Source organism: Athene cunicularia, assembly GCF_003259725.1.
Source record: "Athene cunicularia isolate RWA chromosome 12 unlocalized genomic scaffold, athCun1 chr12_part1, whole genome shotgun sequence".
Classification (NCBI taxonomy): Eukaryota; Metazoa; Chordata; class Aves; order Strigiformes; family Strigidae; genus Athene; species Athene cunicularia.
The window spans coordinates 23,073,509-23,097,240 of NW_020799116.1; the positions used below are offsets into that span (position 1 = coordinate 23,073,509).

Consider the following 23,732-nt stretch of genomic DNA (forward strand, 5'->3'; position numbering starts at 1 on the left):
GGTCTGAATCCTAAAGCTGCAATGAAAAAACTGCAGTTATGATGATATCCCAGTTGTTTCTGTCTTATTAGATAAAAATGCCTCTACAAAGCTTATTGCAGACAATAAGACCTCATTATTTTTTAGTATTGTTATGTTACACTTATTTATGCAAGTCGTTGCTGAACATAAGTACAGACAGAATTATATCCTTATTCAGGCTTGATAATTAAGGGTTTTCTCACTTAAAATAAGATCTATAAAAGTTTAGCTAATAAGGTAAAATTCTACTCTTATTCAAAGCACTTAAAATGCCACAATTTTCTGTCAAAAATTCTTTAAAGCTTTCTTAACCAAAAAAGTCTAAATTAAGGCCTTGATAACTTAATACTCAATACACTTTATGTATTTCTCTATTGCAACACCTTTTAGAAACACTAATAATTGGTAATAATTATTTAAAAGAGATAAAGGAAAAAATTATCTGCTGTCAATAGCAGACCTCAGGATCTGTTCATTATTACTCTTAGTCTTATTTTTAGATTTCTAAAAGGAAAAGGTTTAGTAAGTTCAGTCAATATTTATTTTCTGCAAAGTAAAATCAAGTAACATTAATGTAAACATATATAATACACAAATATTAACTCAGTCCATTAAACCTTAGTGTACCATGGCACTGAATTTATGGCAATCATGTAACTTGAAAATAATGTTGCTTGTCAATGACAGAGGCTTCTAAATCAATAAATACATTTGAAAACAAGAGACAAGTTCACAATATGAAAGCATAGTACCTGAAAACAAATGCTACAGTACATGGGAGCTCTTCTTTAGAACTGTGTAGACAGAACAATTGTCAATAAAACTCTCTCTAAAAAAATAAAATACTTTGTTAATAGCTCCTATTACCTAAAGTTAGGTAAATCATGCCAGATAGCAGAAAATACAGTAACTGGAAATGCAAAATAATTTGGTAGGCTCATCTAATTCTTCAGCATAGCTGTGTAGAAATCAAGCAGGATTCTCTGTTCCTTCCTTAAGTCTTTTTCTTTTTTCTTCCAGTGTTTGCTTAAATACTTTTTTCAAGGTATCGTAAACATATGGTCCATTTTCAGAAGTGAAGCTTGTCTAATAAAAAGGAGAAATTTTAGTTGTTAAATAGATGTCATACAGCAAAATGCAAAGTAGATGACCAATATTTAAAAATTAGTTTTCAGATTTATCAAAGAAAGCATGTGTTTTCTATTGGAGTACTTTTTGCTAAGTATTTTCAATTTTATGCTGACTAAACATTAAAACGAATTATTAGAAGGAGAAATGTCATGATTGTTTTTAACAGATGATGTGTCTGTAGATTTACAAGAGATTAGAAAGTAGTATGATGAACGTTCTGTTCAAATTTCACCTGCTGAATCTGAGAAGCAAGCAGCTCTAAGCTGTGCGATAGCAAGCTTAACCTGTCACTGGTATTAAATGATTCCAAAAGCAGAAGTTATTTATACCCATACTGTATTAAGGGCCTGAAACACAACTGAATTTCAATGCAATTTCAGAAAATTATTTAATCTGATGGAAAGACTCCAAGTAGTACAGAATCCAAGAAAACCTTTGGTAAGCCACTCCCAGTGACTAATTATTCTCACCACTTAAAAATTATCTTTTCCCTAATTTGAAGAAGTCCATGAATTGGCAATGATCCAGAAATAGAAAGATGATACTAAAGGATTAAGTCTGTAGTGCAAGAATTTTTGTTGAGAATATTTCCTACCCTTTATGTAGGCTGATTATTATAAAATGGAATCTCTGAAATAAATAAGAATGAGTATGTTAGGTGTTAAGGAATTACTGTAACTCTTCTCACAGAGGCCTGCTCTGTTGACCCACCCTTCATGAATAAGTACAATGTCATGGAAAATGGTTACTTGCCTTAGTGAAAGCTCTAATAGCACGAGCAAGTAAGGCCTCCTCCACATCAGCTGGTAGCATTTGCAAGTTCACCACACAGTGTAAAATACAAAGGATAGTCTGACACTGTTCCTGGTGGGTAAAAGGAACAGCAGCTCATTAGAAGCAATATTTTAATGAAAAACATTTAACTTTCAGTTTTAGTTAATTGCTATTCAAATATCAAACTGTGCCTTCCTGTATTGAAACCTTCAGGTGTAGGAGTTGGGGAGGGAATTTTCTATCGTAGTGTACCACAAACTGCTCTGGAAATTTCTAGAAGGTCAGGCGTGCATCTGGAGAGTTATTTTTCAAGGTCCCCTAAAGAACGGTAGCATTCATGTGAATTGTCATAGAAAAAGTGAGGTTTTACCTTTTCAGACCAAAATTCTATGCATGTTTAGGCCTCTTTTCCCAACTAGCAAAAGATGATCTGCATCTCTCTGTCCTACCATTGGTGTTGTAGACAGACACCTGGGCAGCACTAGCAAGGATGCATAGAGGAAGCAATAGTATCTCTGTGACTGACAGTTCCCATCCCTTTTCCAAGACAGACAGATCTCCACACTGGAATGTCATTTAACAGTGAAAATTAAATTAAAACTTGACAGATTTCAGGGAAGAGCAGCACCAGTACACATAGGGGGCTGACTGCCTGGAGAGCAGATTAGCAGGGAAGAACCTGGGTGTTTCAGTGCATATGAAGTTGAACATGAGCCAGCAACAGGCCCTTGGGGCAGCTTAAGACAGAGCTGGGCTGCATCAGACAGAGAGTTGCCAGCAGGTCAATGGAGCTGACACATCTGGAGAGCTGGGTCCAGCTCTGGGCTCCTTGCTAACAAGGACATCAACATACTAGAACAAGTCCAGTGAGTGGCCACAAAGATGATTAAGGGACTGAAGCATCTGTCATACAAGCAACCTGCTCTAGTCAACTCTTGTTTTAAGCAGGATGGTTGGACTAGGAGATATCCAGAGATCCCTGCCAACTCAACTATTCTGTGACTCTGAAATAATACAGAATAAGGTAAGACAAAATTAATATTTTTAATTAATAATATTAATTATTTATTTCCCATTCATTTATAACAGGTGTCAAGAAGTTATTTTTTATTTAATACAAATAGAAAGTTAAAACACTGATAGAGATGATTCTTCAAGAAGAAACATGATGTTTTTAGATGAACTCAGGAATTCTGTACGTCATGTCATGAAGATGGTGACTCCACATAAAGTCCTGACCACCTACTGATGAGAAGCTGGCTATCTGGAGTCTGTTAAAAGGGGCTATATTTTCTCCATATATACTTTGGAAATAAAGATTTTCCAAAGAATTAAGAAATTAATTTGTATAATTAAGAGATCAAGAATAGAGGTTTGGGGTTTTTTAAATTTACCTCACATCTAGAACTTTGGGGAAACAATTCAAGAGTTTGACTCAGAAGTACCTCAGTTATTCATAGGCATTTTAGAATACAGATGGCCACAGTTCTGACTTATGTAGAAGAATTTGGCCTGGCTTCTGATTCCTTCAACTGGCAAATTCCTCCTGTTCCTTGTGCTAGCTCTTCCAAAGCTGATGGATTAAGAAGTTTGCACAGCAAATATGACAACCATTACGCACAGTTGCCAGGTGTGACATTAACTAAAGCCATACATTGAGTCACAGAGAAAAGGTTTCTCACCTTTGCATCTGGATCTCAAACCTGCAGAATTTGCAGGGAAATAAGCTGAAGTTGAGCTTCTACTGAATGGTGTTCAAATACAGTATCTGGTATTTTTCTTACAGTGTTCATTGTCATACTATTGATTACAACTCATACAATTCAATAATCCTCATTCTCATTTTTAAAGAGACTTAAGTTGCCTTTTAAAAGTGCGATTCCCTTGGCTCAAGGCCATAAATTAATAGTTTAACACACATTAACAAAATGTACTTGACAGTTAAAGAATGAATTGACATATATAGTGTCTACCTTTCTCAGTAAGTAAAGTGCATCCTGTGATTCTGAGCAATTTTTTGCCAGCATGTCAATATCATCTTTGGATATAATAGGTTCTTTCAGCTGCTCTATCCAGGACCACATCAAGCTACAGAGGATAAAAGGATCTCTTTCCGTACAGATTTTATCCCAAGCTCCATCTCGAGAATTCAGTTCTTTCTTTAAAAAAAACCCACAAAACAGAACAAAACTGAAAATGCATCATCTATTTACTTTTGCCAACATTCTCTTTAACTGTAGCAGTACTTGGCTGCTTACATTTCAATTAAAAAAAGACGAGTTAAAAAAACTGATTTCTAGGTTTTTTCCAAAGCATCAACATTAGTCAGCACTAATACAAATGATTCTTTAAAAACTAAGGATGACGTAAAAAGTGCAGGTCAGAACCTCCCAGTTATCTGCTAGAATACATAAAAAACAGCTTTGGATTCCAACTTCAAAGCAAATGCTGCAAGGAGGATTTGGTTTTGAGAATAAGCAGTCAAGTTTCTACTAAATTTTTCTACTTTACACACAGAACACTCTAAATAAAAATCAACACAGCTCTACCTTAAAATCTGTAGTACTTTTATGCTACCAGCAGCCAAGTTACAGCCACGGATAGCTGCATCAATTTTCATTAGTTAGTAAAATGAATGAACACAACCAGAAACAATGTTTGGTCCTACTAGAGATGCACCAATTTGTTGGTGTATTTTGCTTGCTTTTGAAAGAAGCCATAATTGACCCATAATTGACAAATACAATCATTTACTGAACCACAGTAAACTGGTGTCCCAATGTGCCATTTCAAAGTACATGGTGGCATTTTTGCCATTCTAAGAATTAACCTAGGTGAAATATGCAGAGCCCATAATATTGAATCAAGTTAAAAATTACCTGCCACATTTCTACCTTTTGCTTCACTTCATCCTCTCCCAGAAATTCATTAATATCTGCAAGTGCTTTTGCTGCCAAAATTCTTCGGGCTTCCAAACTTAATTCTGACTGCAGAACAATGTGTGGGATTGCCTCTGACACATCTTTGCTACCTTGGCTTTCATATCCAATGGTAAAGTTGACTTTAGAAGAAGAAGAAGAAGAATCAGAGTCCTTGGAGACACAGACTTTTCTGCTATAGATATTAGTCTTGTGGTCTTTTCTATGACCAATCTCACTGGTAAAATTACGCCTTGGTGTTTCAGGTTCCCCAGTATTATGGATAGATGCTAGCCCTGAAGAAAAGGTTCTGCTGCGGTGTACTTCTTCGCTAGAGTTCCTTCTGTGATAAAGTGAGGAACCATCTTTTTGTCCATCCAAATTAAATTTACCTTGACTCCAGAACGTGCATGTATTATGTACTAATGCTCTGTTTAAATCCAACTGTGGCTTTTGTTCGCCCGTGGCAGAACACTCCTCACCACTGTTCTGCTTAAGTTTGTTGCACAGTAACATCTGAACAGGTACTGTCCACGCAGTTTCTCCTTGTTCTAAAAGAAACTCAGTTTTCCTTAAATCTGATTCACTGTAGCTTAGACGCCTTTTCAGATGAGTAAAAGGCTGATGGCATTCAACATTCCTTCTTTTCCCAAGAGGATCACATTCATGTCCCACGGAGAAAAGAGAATTCCTGGTCTCAAAAGTGGACGGGTGGGTGTGGGATGACTCCAACGTATCACTGTCCTGCCTTGTGAGTTCTCTATCTAGCTGTGTGGACACCAACTGAGAAATAGTCTTTTCAATTTCAGCTGAGAGATCTGGTATATCTAACAATTCCGCCTCTATCACTTGTCTGTTTTCAGCCACATCTAGCAACAATTTGCAGACTAGATGAATAAGTTTTGGCACATGTTTGAGATGCCTACTCTCATAACCATGGAGCAGATGTCTCTGACGGGTCAGGTACTGGGACAGTGTCACTGTGTGTGCCTTGGGCTCACAGCATGCAAATACATTTCTCAGAGGAACCAAAAACTGAGTGAATTCTCTGATACATAATAACTGCCCTCTAGTCTGAATAGAATTGGGCCTTTTTGCTCTGACAAAAAGAATTGCTTGATCGGCACTCATTCTTGTTGCAAAAACTAAGTAGCAAGCTATGAGAACACCTGGAAAACATAAAGACAAGCATTAGTTGAGGAACTATTGGACTAAAATAGTGCAACTACAGGATAAATATAGATAAAGATACAGGCTTTATGCTCTCTATTACATGATGCTGTTACCTAAGTATAGCTGCTTGGTCCACAAGATAGTAAACCCACTCTCCCTACACTTGCAGTGAGAGGTAGTTTCTCACCACAGCGTCTCTAGGAGTTCCATCATTTGTGAACAATGGTGGCTTCTAGAGGAAGGACATAGGCAAAAACGTCTTGAAAGAAGTAAATGAAATTTTGGCTCCTCCACCAAATCTACCTTATCTAACAATGAATGGCAGGTTTGTAAACATGTAATAAATACTGGACAACGAAAATGTACTAGGTGAATTTTTCCCATCATAAAGAAGCTGTCCCATTTGAAGGTAACAGGGAATTACTATACAGATTAAAAAATTTTCTAACCTTACATGTTTCTGGTTTTAATATTAAAACTGATCTCCTCTAGCCATTCAAATCATGTTCACAAATCTGTTCAGCATTTTTAACCATTTTATAGATTGCAATGATATAGAATCTAAACAAATTATTAATAATTTATAACCAGAAACTGGTTTGCATTCTTAGAAAAACAATTCTGTTGATCTTGCAGTAGAGTTCATACCTGTCCGACCAAGTCCTGCGTGACAGTGAACAGCTACCCTCCCCTCCTGCAAGGCGAAAGCCATTACTTTTACCATATCAAGGATAGTAGTGAGAGATGCCACTCCATAATCCTTCCATCCAAAATTATAAAAATAAACTAAAATAAAAAAAGAGAGTTATTTTCTGTTGTACCAAATGTGAAATTTTCAGTACTATATGCAGAGGAGAGATGACTAATAAATGATAGTATTAAAATTGCATAATGGATCATAGAATCTGACTACATACTATTTGCAAGAGATTTTCCCATTTCAGTGTATGCTTGCTATTGAAATTTGATAAACACATGAAGCTAGCAAAGATTTGTCAAACTAAAGTTCAGCCAGAATGTAAAAGGTGCCAACAAAATCGAGTGATTCACACAAAAATTATCGAGCTATATATAGATAGAAGGTGGGTTTTTTCTTTTTTAGAAATAAAAGCACTTCTTCCGTCAAAAGCTGTTTCTTACAGAGGCACTCTTTCTCATCTCACCATAACATGAAAATACAATACTGTCAATACAAATGTCCTCAAATGAAATTACCTTTTATTGTCTAGATAAGAAAGCATGCATTGTACCAGATTTTGAAGCAGCACTAATGTTTTATATACTTGTGAACTCAGAAGAAAAAGAAAACTTCAGCTGTTGTCCTTTCTTTACACACCTGAACATAAACCCTCCATCTCACTCTACATATACACAAGCTTCAATAACGTGTTATCAACTCAATTGTATTTGCCAAGATTCATGTTTATATCCCATTGTGTGCAACATTTCTTGCATAGCTACTTTTAACACACAAAAATTCAAGTAAAAATATTTTTAAGTGCCAAAATCGATAATTAATGAGGAACAGCAGCAGGAGTGAACTTACTTCCAGCCTCCATAAAAGCTTCAGGAAGGTAGGTGAAGCCGCTTTCTTGTTCCAGTGGATTCCCACAGCTCGCATGCTCCCCAGGACGCTGAAGGTTAATTATGGTTTTTATGCCACATCTTAAGGAAGGAATAGACGAGTCAAAGTATTAAATGCAGCCAAAATCTTCTTATACCTTATTTTCTGAAACAAATTTTTTCTTAGTGGAGAATAAATATTTAATATGTGTATCATTAAAAATGAAAGGACCTTTAACCACAATCCAAATCTATGTTGACAGAGAAAACGGATCAGGAATTACACTAGCAATACCTACAATAAATAATTACTAAATATGTTACCTTTCAAACTGTTCAATAATGTTGTACTTTTCAATTAATTCTGTTGAGGGTCGAGCCATAGCCAGTATGTTATTTGTTACCCTGAGAAATTAGAAAAGTAGACAATAATGTTATTAATAATTTCATGGGTAGGAATAAGAATACTATGTTATATTCAAGAAAGACAGAAATAGCTGATGATTAACTAGAAATTATTTTTCAAAAAAATTCTTCTATCATGTTAGTGATAAATCTTGTTAAGCTGATACAGATTCAACATATATCAAAAATCCATTACTGGAACTGTTTAAATGCCAGGCCAAGGAACCTATTAAAAATTTCCTCTGTATAAAAATCTGGACTCAGATAACTGTTTGGTCCTTTAAGGTTTGTGTGCTTCTGAATAGCATTTGCTGTTACAAAAAAATCAGTACGATTGTAAAGATACGCTTCATGTCAAAATTACTGCATATTAATTTGCTCTGAACACATACCTTACATTATTTCATCTTCAGTAAATGTTTTTATTTTTAATTCTACCATGAATACATTTTAATTAATTTGCATTTTAAAACTTAGCAAGAACTGTCTAGAACCCATAATAGTTTTTTTATAACTCATGACAGATATTTACTCTTTTGGATCTGAACCAAACTTATTGTAACTCAACAGAAATCTTTCACCATCTTTACTGGGCTATGTACAATGGCCATTATGGTTTATTGTTAAGTTGTAATTCTGAATCAAGATATTATTATGTTTTATACTTATCAGTAGCTGATTTAAAAAAAAAAAACAAAAAAAAACCACCTTATTATTTTCCTTTGAATTCTCTCTTTTAATAAATACAATCAATGCAGTTACATTTAGTAGGAGGAAATTCTGCTTATTACCAAGAAGAGTAGAGCCCTTTAATGGCTTGCTCCTGGTCACTCCATCGAGCTGGGTTTTCATACTTGCAAGCACGTCCACCACATGCCATTGAACACTGCATGTGACCAGGAATGACATGGCGAAGGTGCTCCCCTACTTTAGTATACTTTGCTGTCGGACGCCTTGAACTTCCTAGTACACAGACAAAACCAGATCTGGTAAGGAAGCTTACAAATTCACCTCCACCTTAAAAGTATGGGTTCAACCTTAAATTGATGAAGTTACAGCATAAATATATGGAATATATGTTTATGGCTCATTTTTCAACACAGGCTTAAAGTAAGGATTCTGAGGGAAAAAAGTTGCATGCATTTCTACAGAAGCTGTTTTTTCTCACAGTAACTTTGTGTTTTTTGATGAAGGTAGAGGTGTGTGATATCCTTAGCAGCAGGTAAAAATGTCACAGTCTTCTTCCACCTGAAATAGAAAATACTTATCCATATACTTGGTGTATGTATGAACATATGCTTCTATTTTATCTGTTCTTTCTAACTGTGCTGTCAGAGTGAAAAGCATATATTAATCCTTGGATAAGGATCAGTGAACAAAATATAAAATACAGGAAAAGAAACTAAAACCCAGTATTTTATGCATATATATAAAAAATATAGTTAATAGAACAAAAGTATATTAATTCAATACCAAGAAAATAACCAGAAAACTTCCAACAGTCTTAATGAAAAGTACTGTACTTTTTTTTTCAGGAAAAGTTGCATCCAGCTCCTCAGGGCTCAGGGACGATACCACCACCATAACCCGGTGAGTCGATGATGAGAGTACCTCTACAGCCGAGCTCCGGCGCCTCTGGATTATGCGAAGAAGGGGATCGGAGGAAGAATGCCTCCGACCCTGGAAAAAGTTGCTAAAAATACTCACTGCCGAACGCCGTTGGGGTGAACCCTGCATGACTGACCAGCCCCAGCTACCACCTAAGAAGGCTGCTGAGGACGCACTGGTAGGAAATCCAAGCTGCTCAGCCCTGAAATTGCAGAGGGCTGTGCATCCTTCGATCCGCTCCAGCAGCTAGTCAGCATGGGCTGAGTTGTCTCCATAGTAACAAACAATGAAGTCGCTGCTGCCAGCTATCTCTGGGGCTGCTCCATTCCATAGGAAAGGAGTCTGTTTGGGACAAACTGTTCTGCTGCTTGATGAAAATAGTTGCATTTCAAACATAATTTTGAGAACGGACTAGGAACAACCAAAACATTTTCCATAAACAATGTATTTAGTTAGTTGTAAATAACATGCATTCAGAACTCACCAAGACACAAAATACTAGATTCAAAAGAACAATTAAAATGTAGCTGGAGGCTCTGCTTCCTGTGAAATCTGTATAAGTACATTATACTCCCCCACCTCTTGGTTTAACATTCTACAACCACCTCTTCTCCTCCACTTAGTTGCTCCAAAATGCATCATTAGCTTTGTAATGATTGGGATTAGTGTGTTCCTACTGAAATGGTTCAGTACATAATGAATTGTAGACTGTTTGCTCTGGACCATTCATATCTTCAAACAAAACACAATTTGTTATTCAAAACAAAAGGCTTATTTTTTTTCAGGGCACAGCTTTTTTATAAAGCAAAGCTGTTAGCACTACAGACTGAGATAAAGCAGATTATGGGACGAATAAGATGTATCAGATGAGTGGTTTAGGCTTTTGAAGGTAGATATTAGGCGGCAAATTGCCTCCCACTTTGCTTCCAGTGTGCTAAGGAGAAGAATGAGCTGGCCAGAAAGACTGCAACACTCTCAAAAGCACAAAATTCTCATGCAACAATGTGGAGAACAGACTATGGCAATGTTAAAAACCACTTCTGTCATCCCACTGTATGTGCATTAGACTGCACATTAAAGAGAAAGACTGAGAAAATCAAGAAAACCCACTTTAACTTTATTCAATAATCAAATTAATTCCACTACATTTTCCTAAAGATATACACTATCTTTAGTCTGTTTCTTTCTGTACTACAAAACCAGTAACACCTACAGAGGAATCTGAGCAAGACAAAGCTCTCTTCTGATAAAAATTCATACAGCAAAAATCTGTTTCTTCTAGGTACTGAACAGGAATTGAGTAACTGAATTTTGAATACTGCACCCCAGCTCTTTAGGAGATGTGGTAAGGTTTGCTGTAGATACCAGGCCTGAAACATCATCAGTGATGTCTATGAGAAATGGAAAATGTTAAAGCTGTGTTAGCTGTTGTCTTGAAACTCTGACTATGCTAGCTGAACAATAAAGAGGTGAGTGGTATCAAGAGGCGAGGAAATATTTAAATATGCTTTCCTTTTGGAGGTTGGGTGGAAAAGAAAGGAGATTTAAAAGGTTATTTCAAGTGCTATCTATGAAAAGTGTTTTCTAATTAATTATATTGCTTTCTTATATTTAATTATTTTCCTCTTTCTCTTCCCAGAATCTCTTCTTTGGTATATAACAAATGACAGTGGATCCAGGAATTAGCAAAATAAAATGCTGCACATCCTTATTTTCCTACTGAATCTAGGAGGATTTGCAAGTACTCACCTAAAATAGTAAGAAATAATTACATCCTGTAAGAGTTTAAACACTGTTAGAAAGTGGAGTTTTGTTGAAGACATGTTTGTATTTTTAGAGAGCTGGGCATTTTCTGAATGCAAAAATCAGAGTTTCTTCAATTAAGAGATCTGACAATATTAAAGTTACAGAAAAGCTCAACATATTAACACATCGTGTTGATGATAAAGTAAAGCAGTTTGGTTTTGTTATAGACATTTTATGTTTATAATTGGGGATAATATTTCTGGTGTTCTTATGGAAAAAGGTTTTCTATGGAAAGTATTTTTCTTCCAGAACTTCTTTAAGCATTTTTTTGTGAATGGCATATCAGAGAAAAATCATTACCTGAACTCATATTTGCAAGATAGAGACTGCTCTCTAGCAGCGAAGAATATGGTAGTTCATTCTGCAGCAAAACTCCTGCAACCATTGCAGTACCTGTTGAAACAGCAATATGTTCACTGAAAATCTACAACAAAAGCTCAAAAATGCAAAATAAAGCTGAGTACCTGGCACCTGGTTATAGAGTTGTCCAAGGCTTAAGATCTGGGCAGACATGGACTGCACTTTCTTTTTGGTGTGCAGTCATCTTAAAATTCAAGAGCTTTGCTGTCTGTCCTAGCAATTAAAAGCTTAGCCAACTGTGTGTTTCAAGCTCTAGAGTTTGGCTGATCATGTACTTTAAAACTGTGTGTTTTATATGGACAGGAATCACTCAACCAAAAGCATCTAATGTAATGCCATCTTAATTTTACCAAATTCTTTAAAGTAAACATACAACCAGAGATCTGAAACTGAAATCTTGCAAGAGGCAGTTTCAATAAAGCTAATACCATAATGGCAGCACGACTTCTTGATCACACCATTTATCATTTTAGTTGGTATTTGCCAGACTGTCCACAAGCTATATGCCTTCTCTGCTCTCTTTCCTCCACTCCTTAAGTCTGTTGGCAAGTCTGAAGTCACATATATGATGATTCTCCTCTAACAAGAAAACTGAACACAAGAGCCTGTCTTAAGCAGAAAAGTTTTTCTCATCCTTTAATATAATTTCTAATACAAGGTAAATTCTATTCTGAAGAGCTTCTATCTGACAAAAAGAAAGCTAAAGGAAAGCTGTAAACATGAACATATTAGTCACTGTGATGTTTAAATAAACCATTTACATGCATCTTGAGTGTAACTTCTTACCCACTGTAAGATTACCATTGTTTCTCTTACCTCATTAGGAAAACAGTTGCAAGTATAACAGAAAAAGCATTTTTTAATACCAAAGTCATCTCTGCTGTATGTATAACTATAAAAACTTTACTGAATAGACAAACCTTAGGTCCCAAGTTCTGCAAAACCAGTATTAGGATTCAGCAGCATAAACAGTGTTTTAAAAGACAGATTTGCTGAAAAATAATATTGTGGGGATTAGGTAGTATAACAGTCTTGTGCTGTGCTGAAGTGTGGTGTTAACTGCTTGCTGTTCATTGTCCACTTTTTATCTGGAATTCTGCACAATTATTTTTAAAGTAATTATTTAAATAGATTCAAACAGAATTCCATTCATTCAGTTATTACATTATCTACCACATACTTGAATAAATCATTCTTTCAGCAATGCTAGTGGACTTTACTCCACAAAGTCACCTAGAATGGCTCTGTCCTTTTCAAGATGTTCAAAGGTGGGAAGAGAATACACAAACACATTAATAACCCTCTAATACTGCCGTATCGGTTGTCTCAAAAAGGTGAGAATTACATTTGTCCGTGAAAGCCAAAAGGCCTGTTGAAACATCAGTGATGCTCAGAAATGCATTTGCAATATAAACATGAGTATGAATTAAGATGAGTCTTAGTAAAGATTAAAGAGTATCTGAAGCATTTTCTACTCAGCTACTTGACCATCTGACTCTACACTTTTAAAGAACCAGGCAGTTCCAACTGGTTTAGGATGTACTTTGTCTGTGTGCCTTTCAGTTTGCTAGATTGACTTCCCGACAGTTGTTTTAAATTGCACAGCATGATCAATGTGAACAATTCCCTTATACTGATTTCTGAAAAAAGCAAGATTGTGACAAATCACTTTACAGAGTTACACTGCACTCCCTCGAACAGATGGTAAATATTGTAATCTGGGACAGGAAGTACTATTTCAGTGTTGATGTTACTAGAGAGGGGTATTATATTCCTGCACAGATAAAAAGACTGTTAAAGTAAAAAAAAAAAATGCTGAGGTAAAAGAAACAACTCCTTCCCGATTCTTCTATGTACCAGATACTCTCTTAGTTTTTGAAGGGGCCTCTTCGGTATTTTGTTCATCACATGAACACTTGATAGATGCTGGAGATAAAAACAAGCCTGGAGTGCTATTCCAGGTCATGGTCTTCATTAGCTGTCCCAGGGAACTGAGTCACATGCCTTGGGGCAATCATGATACCACATAAATCAGATTCCTTCAGTTATCTCTGACATGCATTTCTATTCCTATGACAGCAAAGAAGGTGGTATTTTAATCCCTGTTTCCCAGTTGAAGAAATGGAAGTGTGTCAGGTGGTGTTCCATCTTTTTATGTTTTATCACAGAAAGCAATGTCATTAAGCATGCATAAACACAGCTAATGAGTCCAAAACATAGTAAAAATAATGTCTGTGTTGTTTGCTGACTGAAGTAAATAGCAGTACCACACTGCCCAAGGAAACAAGGGTTTCTTGAAATCACAATACACCATCGGATGTCAAGCACTAGGGGGGTCCTCTCCAGGTGTGGATTTTATACTTGTTTTGATGTCTGTATGTATTTTTGACACACACCCCACCCCCACACACACACTTTTGAGCAGACCAATTCCTAATAGAAAGCATACAAAATTTTTTGTTTCATGTTAGTTGCACCGTCGATTCACTTGTTTCATTTGTTAACATGACAGCTGTCAAGTTCTACTTACTGCTTCATACATGCAAAGAGGTGACTTTCTTTCAGAGGAAACAGTATAGGCATGCTGCACTATCACAGGTCTGTGCTTCCACTTTCTTTTAAGGAGTGAAGCAGTTTTTTGTCAACATCCCTCTCCTCCGGAATAAAAGCACTCCTCTTTGTAAAGTTAGAAGTTGAGTAGTAAAGTGCCATGCAGCCAGTAGGACAGATGGGAGATCAGGGATCCACAACAAAGCAGGTTCTGCAACTATCTGGTGGGCAGACTTACAAAGGAAGAGCATAAAGGAGACACACATCACTGGTGCACACAAGCAGGCTGCAGGATGAACTCAACAAACTAGCAATGGGGTTAGCAAATTAGCAACTGGCTTAGATGTCACTCTGCCTTAAAACAAGGAAGATTCCTTTTTCGAATGTCAGGATCTGGAAATCAGTGGCTTCCAGTCACTGGGCAAAATTTTTGCTCCAGAATGAAATGAGAGAAAGAAGCAATATCTAATGTTTTAGCAGCCTGAAAACAATTATATAGCCAAGAAGTGATGAGACAAGAAGATGCTGGTCTCACTCTATCTTAGCAATTAAGATGGATATTTAATAGATATAATTAATATCTTTTACTTCAGAAAACAATTTCAAAACAGAGGAGAGCTTGCGTTCCACACTGGAACGATTCCAGCTGGGGCAGTTCAGCTGCTGGCATGAACAGTAATCCCATTTTAAATCTCCCCACTGCATTCTGTGGAGCTACCTAGTAATAGTGAGGTCCCATCTCTCCAGATTCGTTGGATTTGGTGAATAAGATGACCGCAGACCTCATATGTCAAAAGATTACTTTTATATATTAACATGAAAAAATCTTGGATAAGCTTTCAATTTTAAAGTATCAGTGTATAAGAAAAGCTACTTTAAACTGCAAATATATTAATACAATATAGGCAAATGCTGATGCTTATGCCCGAAACATAAAATTCTGAGGTTATTGTGGAGAAATTTTTGGAAGATAACAACCATCTGGTCCTTGATACCGACATGAGCAATTCTCTGCTAGCTGCCTCTGTGTAAAGAACTACTGTTCAATGTTCCTCTCTGCCTTGCCACTGCATAGAGGGCTATTGTTTAGCAAATTCCTTAACTAGAGATATGGAGTGAAGCTGAAACATCAAGTAGGAGGTCCGTAGGCCTGTGCTTTTTGCGTGTGCTTCTTGTATTGTACCCATTAAATATGAGTTATATTGTGTGGACAGTAGCTTAGAACCAATCACAGCTTGTTTAGCTGTATGTGATCACTCCCTAATAGTATGTAAGATGCTCTGCAGGTAGAGGCTATGCTAACTCAGTACCCAAGCACTCAGGTAACACCCCTAAAGTTTACTTTGAGGCCTGATTCTACAGGTACTTATCTTCCTGCTTGTGTGAGCAGTCCCACAGAAGTCAACGGGGTATTTGTCTAAATATACGTTCATATGGGATAAAGTTTCATTGCCAAAATTCAAAGTTCTGTAAACTGCACTAATTAAGATGTTTTAGCTAGATAACTAAAGATAACTCAGATAACTAAGACTAATCAAAAATACAATAGCGTAAGGAGGTCTGTTTATAGTTAAGGAAGTGGTTAACAGCTACTAAACTATAACTTGGTCTCTAAATTCAGGCTTTAAATCTGACATTTTAAGATTGGCAGATCATGAGAGTTTTTAACAGAAAAATCTTCTAAATTTGCTGAGACACAGTTAGTGACTTCTACAGGAAGCACTGAGAAATGAAACAGTGTTTTAAATTACAACAGACTATCTAATTTTAACATTGCCAGGAATAACAATACCTTTATTTCTCAAGTTCTGTGAAAATTTTAGATAACTGTTTTTTGTTAAACTTTATTATTATGAATAATGAAGCAAAATGCAAAGCTTGTTGTTCTAATGTGTGTATCGATAAAAATCTTGCTGATAATAGATATTTCACAAATACTTAAGCTATAATTACCAGAAGCCTTGAAGGCAGTTTTAGCACTGAGCACACATACTTCAATAGGCACACACCTCAATTCCCTAGGCTTATTTGAAATTTACTACCTATAAGCAAACACCAAAAAGATGGAAAAAGAAAATAAACACATAGATACAGGACAGATAGAAGACAAAGTAATAATTTAAATAAATTTACATAGAGTTTAGTTATATGTAATTTACGCAGCATAACAATACTACAGCTGTTGTAAAACTCAGTGATTTCATTGGGACCACAACCAGAACTGATTTATTATTTCTGTATGTGCTTTTCCCACTTTAGGAAAAAAATATTCCCCGTCTGTTTTAGTAAATGGTGAATGTCACTTAATCATTAAGTTTGATATTTATGAAGGACTGTAACTGCTTTCACATACAAAAGAGACAAAAGAACATAATTCATTAGAAGATAATATAGGTGTTGGTCTGGTGATTCAGTATTCGCTATTCATAGATTTTTTTGACATAAATAGCAAGAAACTGCAAGCTAAACTGATTGACAGGTCTACCAGTTGACTTGATTCATGTTATTTAAATCACATCAGCTTTCTGTAGTAGTGTTAATCCAATAGTTAACTGAAGTTATTTTAAACTACCTTGAATAGGCTGGCAGCCAGTAATTACTATTGAGAGCTATAAAGAAGATGGTGTAAAATTAATATTAACTGTTCTACAGAGAAAAGGGGTGACTCAGATACTCTTGATCATGAATATCATGTTTACTAAGAGACTATAAGACTTGTAAGACTGACTACATACAGAAGAATGAAATATTGTCAGTAATGCGTTTTAACAGCATTCAGAAGTGGAAAAGTTTAAAAATGAACTCTGCAAGTTAGTGGAATTATTTTTCAATCTTATACATCAAAACCATAGTAAATTTACATGAGTTTTAACAGAGTTTCAGTAATTGTAATTTAAGACCTTACCTGTTACCCTGCAAAAAGAATGAGTGATTGTTGATCCCTTCATTGTTGCAGTATCAACCACAAGAAATAGGTTGTAGGGAATTGACACTTTACAGAAGAGAACCTGAATGATGTTGCCACAGTATTTCCTGTAGTTAATAGGATTCGTGATGGTAATCTGGGAGAAGCCAGTTAACTATCTTTTCTTAAGACTGTATGAGGAGTGCCTGTGCAGATAATCATCCCATAAACTGCTTTCTGTGTCTGCCTAGATTTTAAAGGGATTGAGGCAAACAGGCCACACCAACCTGATGTTTTAGTAACTGAATCTTCCATCTCTTTTTTTCTGTTCACCTCATTTTCCTATTATCAACCGCACGTAAATATATAAATATGTGTGTCTACATGCATCACACAACTAAGCACACAGATAGAGATAATTTAGTGAAGTTGCATTAATCACATTTAAACTGATACAGTAATTTTGAAATGCCAGGAAAAGAAAATCAGAGATGTTTCATTGTTGTGTGGATACATCCTGAACAAAACATTTTTTTTCTTGCCCAATAAAATACAGAATATAATTGAAATATTTACATGGAGTATAAATTAACCGAATTAAAAGTAGTATCTCAAAACCGTAACAAAAATAAATTCATCTGAATGAAAAGGATGTAATCTACTAAAAAAACAAAGGAAAGACTTTGTTGATTTAACTAAATACTTGATAAATAAAATAGGATACAATATCTTATTCTACCATACTAAATCAATTTGAACCACTAAATATTAGCTTGCAGAAAAAAAGCTTTCATCTATTTCCCTCACTTTCCTGCATGTCTTATTAAAAAATCCCTAGCATTAATTGCTACTCACTGCTCATCATTAAAAATGCCGCATAATTATTTAGAAACAAAATATTTGTATAAGCTTCTGTTGATAGGATATGTGTATTATTTAAACAAGCAAGGAGAGCAAGCTACAGGAGACAACTCAAGTCTGATGCTAACAACCACTCAGAAAACATCGTCTCAGCTAAACATCTGCCTTAATTTTGGCCAATAGAAAGATGGAGAATGTAACAGGACTAAATAATTTTGTTAATTTTCAGAAATTATTCTGAGGTCAGGTTTGTGCTGTATACTGCTAATAATAATCAGAAGGAAGGAGAATCCAACTATTTTTCTACATTACTGAGAACAGAGACATTTAAAAAGTAGTACTTAAAATTATACATCTAGTTTCTTACTAAACTTGCAGGGACAAAATAATCACATGCATGAACTAACTGCATCCAGTCAGCTTAGAAAACAGAAAGCATCACTTTTACATACATGTATGGACATTTGTGCAAAAAAAACCCTTTAATAAAAATGGGGCTTCAAAATATTTGTACACAATTTTGGAAAACACGCTTTAAAATCTGAACAGACTGTGGAGCCTAAAATCATATACTGAACATCTTTCTCTAGAAGTTTCAGTTCCACAGGTGCCAGGATCCTGCAGTTTGCCCAGCCTGCAGGTTGAACTGGAGGGAGGGCTCAACACCTCAGAACCACTGATCCTTGCAGGTCCCTGTGGGACCAGAACTGGTAAACAGCCCCACTGCGTCCAGCAGCCCTGCTCGACGCCAGGCTCTAAGCACACAAAATTACACGTTCACTTAGGTGTCTGTGAGAGTGGACCCCAAGCAGTAACCAAAGCACGTCACTGCTTTACAGGTCCAGCAAAACGCAGTGTCAACTTCCTGGGAATTAAAAACCTTCAGTAGGAACCTGTATTAGCATCATGGAAAATGCAGGGTAGAAAGAATTTGAAGTCCAACATCCTGCTCAAGGCAGGGCTGACTCCCAAGTTAGATTAAGCACTGACAGATGCCCTGTCTGAAGATCCCTGCACAAATAACACTCCTCAGTAGCAGCATCGCTTCTTGCTTTCATCACACATTAATTTTAGTCATTATAGAAGTGGCTCTATAAATCAGCATTTAACAATTATGAGTAAAGGGACACATTTTTCAAGTGTCAGCACACAAAAGATGTGTTAAAACAAATTGAGCATCTGGTAAAAGGTTTTGTAGGAAGAAATGGAGGAAGTTAGTATTTTTTTTAGTTGACTAATGAACAAAGAGCAGCTTTATATAATTAAGAAATATTAATTAAATTAAATTCCTAGTATAAGCATACTCTTTTGGAGAAAGTTCCAAATGCTCACATTTGAGAAGCTGTCACTGACATAGTATTTATTTTCATATGGATAATACAGTAACACTATTTACCTATTTGATTCCCGAGGGAAGTTATTTCTTGGATGGTCTGGACTCTCAGTGCAACACCCTGCTGCCATACCAATCCGTAGGTGTTAGAGGTTTGCTAAGTTGCCCTTTGTATCTGTTCCTACATTTGTACTCTTCAGTATTAAATGGCAGTTTATTCAGCTGAACAATTTTTTTCTAACGATTTGGAAAGTTTAGCTGGTTCCAGGAATGCGTGCCAAACATGTTTGTTCGAACAGGCTATGTCATCATATTTTTGTCAAGACAAGGCTTTGTGTAACTGAGGATGACTTTTGGGGGGAGTTAACCACTAGGTTGAAATAATTTGCCATTTCCAAGGAAAGAATGTACAGAGTAGGTGGGATGCTAGTGACTAAATGAATAATCTTTATCTCTCTAGGCTTGACATTTTCCTATTTAAACAAAATTAAGAATCCCAGATCCTCTGGAAAATAGAACTATGATTGCCATTTAAAGATATTAACAAGTTTTTTAGGTAATTAGAACAGGATCATTATGCTTCTGGCAACTTAATTTCTCTTGCACTGCATTGGCAGCCTCATGGCTACCTTACAGGAGACTTAGCAAATCCACCTGTTCCGTGACCTTAAAGACTAATGTATCAGATTAGGCAGGTAGACAACTGTCTAAATTGTCTCATACTGAGCTGGATGCAATTACAATGTTTGACCATTGCTTAAACTGCACTGTTTTCATTGGTACATAGACAGAATCCAAACACCAAATATCCTAAAACTTAAAGTTTACTAAAAACTAATTTTCTCAAAGGTTAATTTTAATTTAGTACAAACTATGTATTAAAATTCCTCTGGCTTTGGACTTTTCCAGCTTCACCTTTTTCTTTTTGATCTTCTCATAGTTTGGATAATAAAAATCAAGTAATGTTGCTTTATTTTCAGCTTGTATTGAAACACTGCAGGGAATGCTTTAGTTTTGTCTAACTTTATATTAAATGTTATGAAAGTCTTTTTGTAAGTTTTGCTTTTAGATATTTTTAAATATCTATTTCTGTCCCTTAAGCATAATGCAGTACCACTGCAAATCAATCATAAAATCAGGGTCATAGCCTATCTGTGGTAGACCTTGACTACACTGGCAGCGTGACAGTTGTGAGATAAATATACATGTTTAGCTGCTTAATGAGATCCCAGAGCAGCAGCTCACCTGGGATCCCTGTCCTCTTTCATCATCTGTACTTCTGACAATCTCTTTTCCTGTTTGTTCCACTGTTAGCTAAAACTGCCAGTAAACAACAAAATGGCAATGTAGTGAAATGTTAAGTAAAGGCAGCATAGCAATATGAACATTTCAATTCAAAAGATGGTTCTAAAACTGAAGAATTGTATCAAGTATCACTCAATGGACTTGCAATGCAAAAGCTGCTCAGGAAAATAGTCTATAACCTCTTTTTAGCCACAGGCTTTAAAGTAAAAGAAAAATCGCAACTTAAACTAGAGATATAGAAAGGAGAGTGATAGCAACGCCGTCTAGCTCTGCTTTGTGAGACAGCTTGTTTTCTACATATATGACAGCAGTATCCATGTATCTTCAAAGCCCTCATCCAGTAATTCTCCTTTGGGTTGCTAGCTCTGTCTTTGAAATAACTAGCAAATGTCAGGTTGCTGGAAAACAGAAAAAGAAATCTTTCTTCTGTAAGTTTTAGAACTTCTGAAGAGCTACCATATAATAAAGAGCTACCATATAATACCTTTGAAAAAGCGCTGTTTAATGTATGCATAATTTCTAAGAAACATTGGACCTGCTGTGGTTATGCAGAACAGTTGTCGAGTTTATGTACAATAGAAATTAACTGTTCAAAAATGGCAGACTAGGTAAAGGAAATGAGGAAATGTTAAGAAAATTAAGCAGCTCTAAGGTACTCAATCCTTTTAGTCATTTTATCATGTGCTTTTTGCTAAGGAACAAAATGGTCAAGCTCTGTAACAGAGGGAACTGTTTGAAGAACCAAAAAGATCAAAGGAATTTAATGTAAGTAACCAGAGATCAAGAGTTGCAGATAGTTCTATCTCCCTCATCTTCCTGTGATAAGATTGAGTCCAGGAAAACCTCCAGAGTGGACAGAAAACTGAGGAAATGGGTATGGGTTTGTTATTTTCAACAATAACAAGCTACTCAAAATCAGGAGTAAAAATATTTACAAATTTCTATATTTTCTTGAAAAAACAACCACAGAATACAAGGTTAGAAGTAATTTTGGTTTTGCTGTATATTTGCTTAAGCAATTCTGGAGTCTGAACCTTGTTTCACAAAGAAACAGAAAAATCTATGCCTAGTAAAAGTGTCTGACAAAGGAATAGGGAGTCACTGTGTCACAGCAGAGGGTGGAAGATCATGGGGCCATGGTGCCTCATGCCACTGGCTGCAGCTCAGAGGTGCACAGGATTCCCAGAGAGGTTTGCCATGGGCAGAACGCTTCCTTGGATGGAGGGAAAGGACCTTCAGCTTCAAACTAGGCAGGTGGCCTTTAGCCATACATGGCAGTAACAGGAAAGGACTGCGATAATTTTGAAAGGTATTTAAGGAGTTACAGGTATAATTACCCTGTACAGGTGAACTGTACAGGTGAACTAAACACTTTGAGGCAGGCAGTTGGCAACAGCCATCCAGCTCTGGGTAGCCATGAGCTGAGCAGCCTCTGCAGCATGGCAGAAAAATACCAACCAGGGACTCTTTTTGCCTGAAGTCAATGAGAAACCTTGTCTAATTGAACTGAGCCTCTTTAAACAAGTATGTCTTTAATTCTGAATTATATACTAGCAGGAACAAAATTAAACTAAGCCAGCAAACAATACTCTCCATTCAGGAAATTAGGAATATACTGAATATATTACCAGAAACTGGGAATATATTTACCAGCCAGACTAAAGGATACAAGAAATCTTGTATCTTGTCTGAGCCTTTGCAATTTTTTTTTTATATTATTTGTAGCACATTCCTTCCCAGCAACTAGTTTTATCCATGTCAGATTTTACAACTTCTACTCATAATTCCCCCCATTTGTAATTTTACTACTATTATAAAAAATACTCATAATGGTATAATTGGATTTATGATGAAGTAAGATATTACTCAAACATGTGGAAGAAACACTATTCAGGTCAGTTTATGCTGCTACTCAAGAAATCACATTATGAGAGGATTACATTGCTAATTATATCTCTAAGGTGATATTCTTACAGCATCTGGCCTTAAAGAATATCTCCCCTTATTTTGTCTTTCTTGTATTACACATGTAGCTCCATGTATGTAAACTACTGAGAAAAAAAAAAAAAAAAAAAAAGGACTCGCAAATACTTAAGTTTATTTTGTACATATTCTTTTGGCATTAATTACTCCAGCGATGTGGTACTCAGTTTACTAACTGAGGTGCAGGCATCCTGAAAACATGGCTCTTTCTAAGAACAGAAAAGTAAGGGAGCTGTGTAAAGAGAAAACACTCAAATCTAGATTACTAATATATCAAGTAATCTTTTCTCAATTTGTTAATCTACTGAACAGTATAGTTGCAGCCTACTGGCAAGAGCAGTAATAGCTACATCTAAAACTACTATCCTGAGTTTGGATTTAAGAATATGCCATATGCATGACCGACTTTACAACTCCTATGGGGACCGACTGAGATGCGCTTTTTGAGGGTGCAAGCGATGCTCAGAGGTAGGTTATAACTGCTACAAAACATGAAAACACTGCTGCGAAGGGCGAAGTCTCTTTCCGTGGCTGTTACCACCTAAAGAAGCTGTGATCCCCTGCTCTCCTTCATGGTTCCCTCGTTCCCGGGCAGACATTACACGCCCTGGCGAAGGTTAAATCCCGCAGTATTTAGCAAACGGGAAATATTTATCTGGCAGGAAGGGCTGGATTACCCTATAGTCCTGCCCCCAGGAGTTACAGGTCATTGCTCTGAAAACTGTTGGTGCCGGGCAAGTACCCGCGGAGGGAGCAGGACAGCCCCCACACCTCCGCAGCCCAGAGAGCTCGCGGGGCAGAGAGGGGGTGTCCGTGGGTGTTAAATTCCTGAGGGCGGGCCTCTACTCTGCATGTCACCGAGGCAACGAACGTGGAACTGCTGGAGAACTTTAAGTCCCTAGCTAAGGATGCGTGTTTTAAGGGTGGTTTTTTGTCCGTGTTAAGCACACTGCAGTCGCTTACCTCAGGCAGGGGGCGACAGGGCGGGAAGGGGCAGCCCGCCGGGGCCGCCGCTCGCCGCCAGCCGCGGTCTGTG

At 36.5% G+C, this 23,732-nt stretch overlaps 1 protein-coding gene across 9 annotated transcripts; it reads right to left on the reverse strand.

The window, feature by feature from the left end:
• Positions 1-349: 349 nt before the first annotated feature.
• On the reverse strand, positions 350-23,732 carry PTPDC1 (protein tyrosine phosphatase domain containing 1). 9 transcript variants are annotated; one of them, XM_026857778.1, is made up of 10 exons: positions 23,660-23,732; positions 11,700-11,792; positions 8,777-8,948; positions 7,905-7,985; positions 7,564-7,682; positions 6,666-6,803; positions 4,806-6,013; positions 3,900-4,085; positions 1,906-2,016; positions 366-1,107 (listed from the first exon to the last, which is right to left on the reverse strand). In XM_026857778.1, exons 2-10 carry the CDS (start codon positions 11,782-11,784, stop codon positions 991-993), a joined length of 2,217 nt encoding a protein of 738 aa, XP_026713579.1. In that variant the 5' UTR covers positions 11,785-11,792; positions 23,660-23,732; the 3' UTR covers positions 366-990. The 9 variants fall into 9 exon arrangements, with proteins under 9 accessions (XP_026713581.1, XP_026713577.1, XP_026713579.1 ...); XM_026857779.1 differs by lacking the exon at positions 23,660-23,732 and adding an exon at positions 22,580-22,740; XM_026857777.1 differs by lacking the exon at positions 23,660-23,732 and adding an exon at positions 17,215-17,707.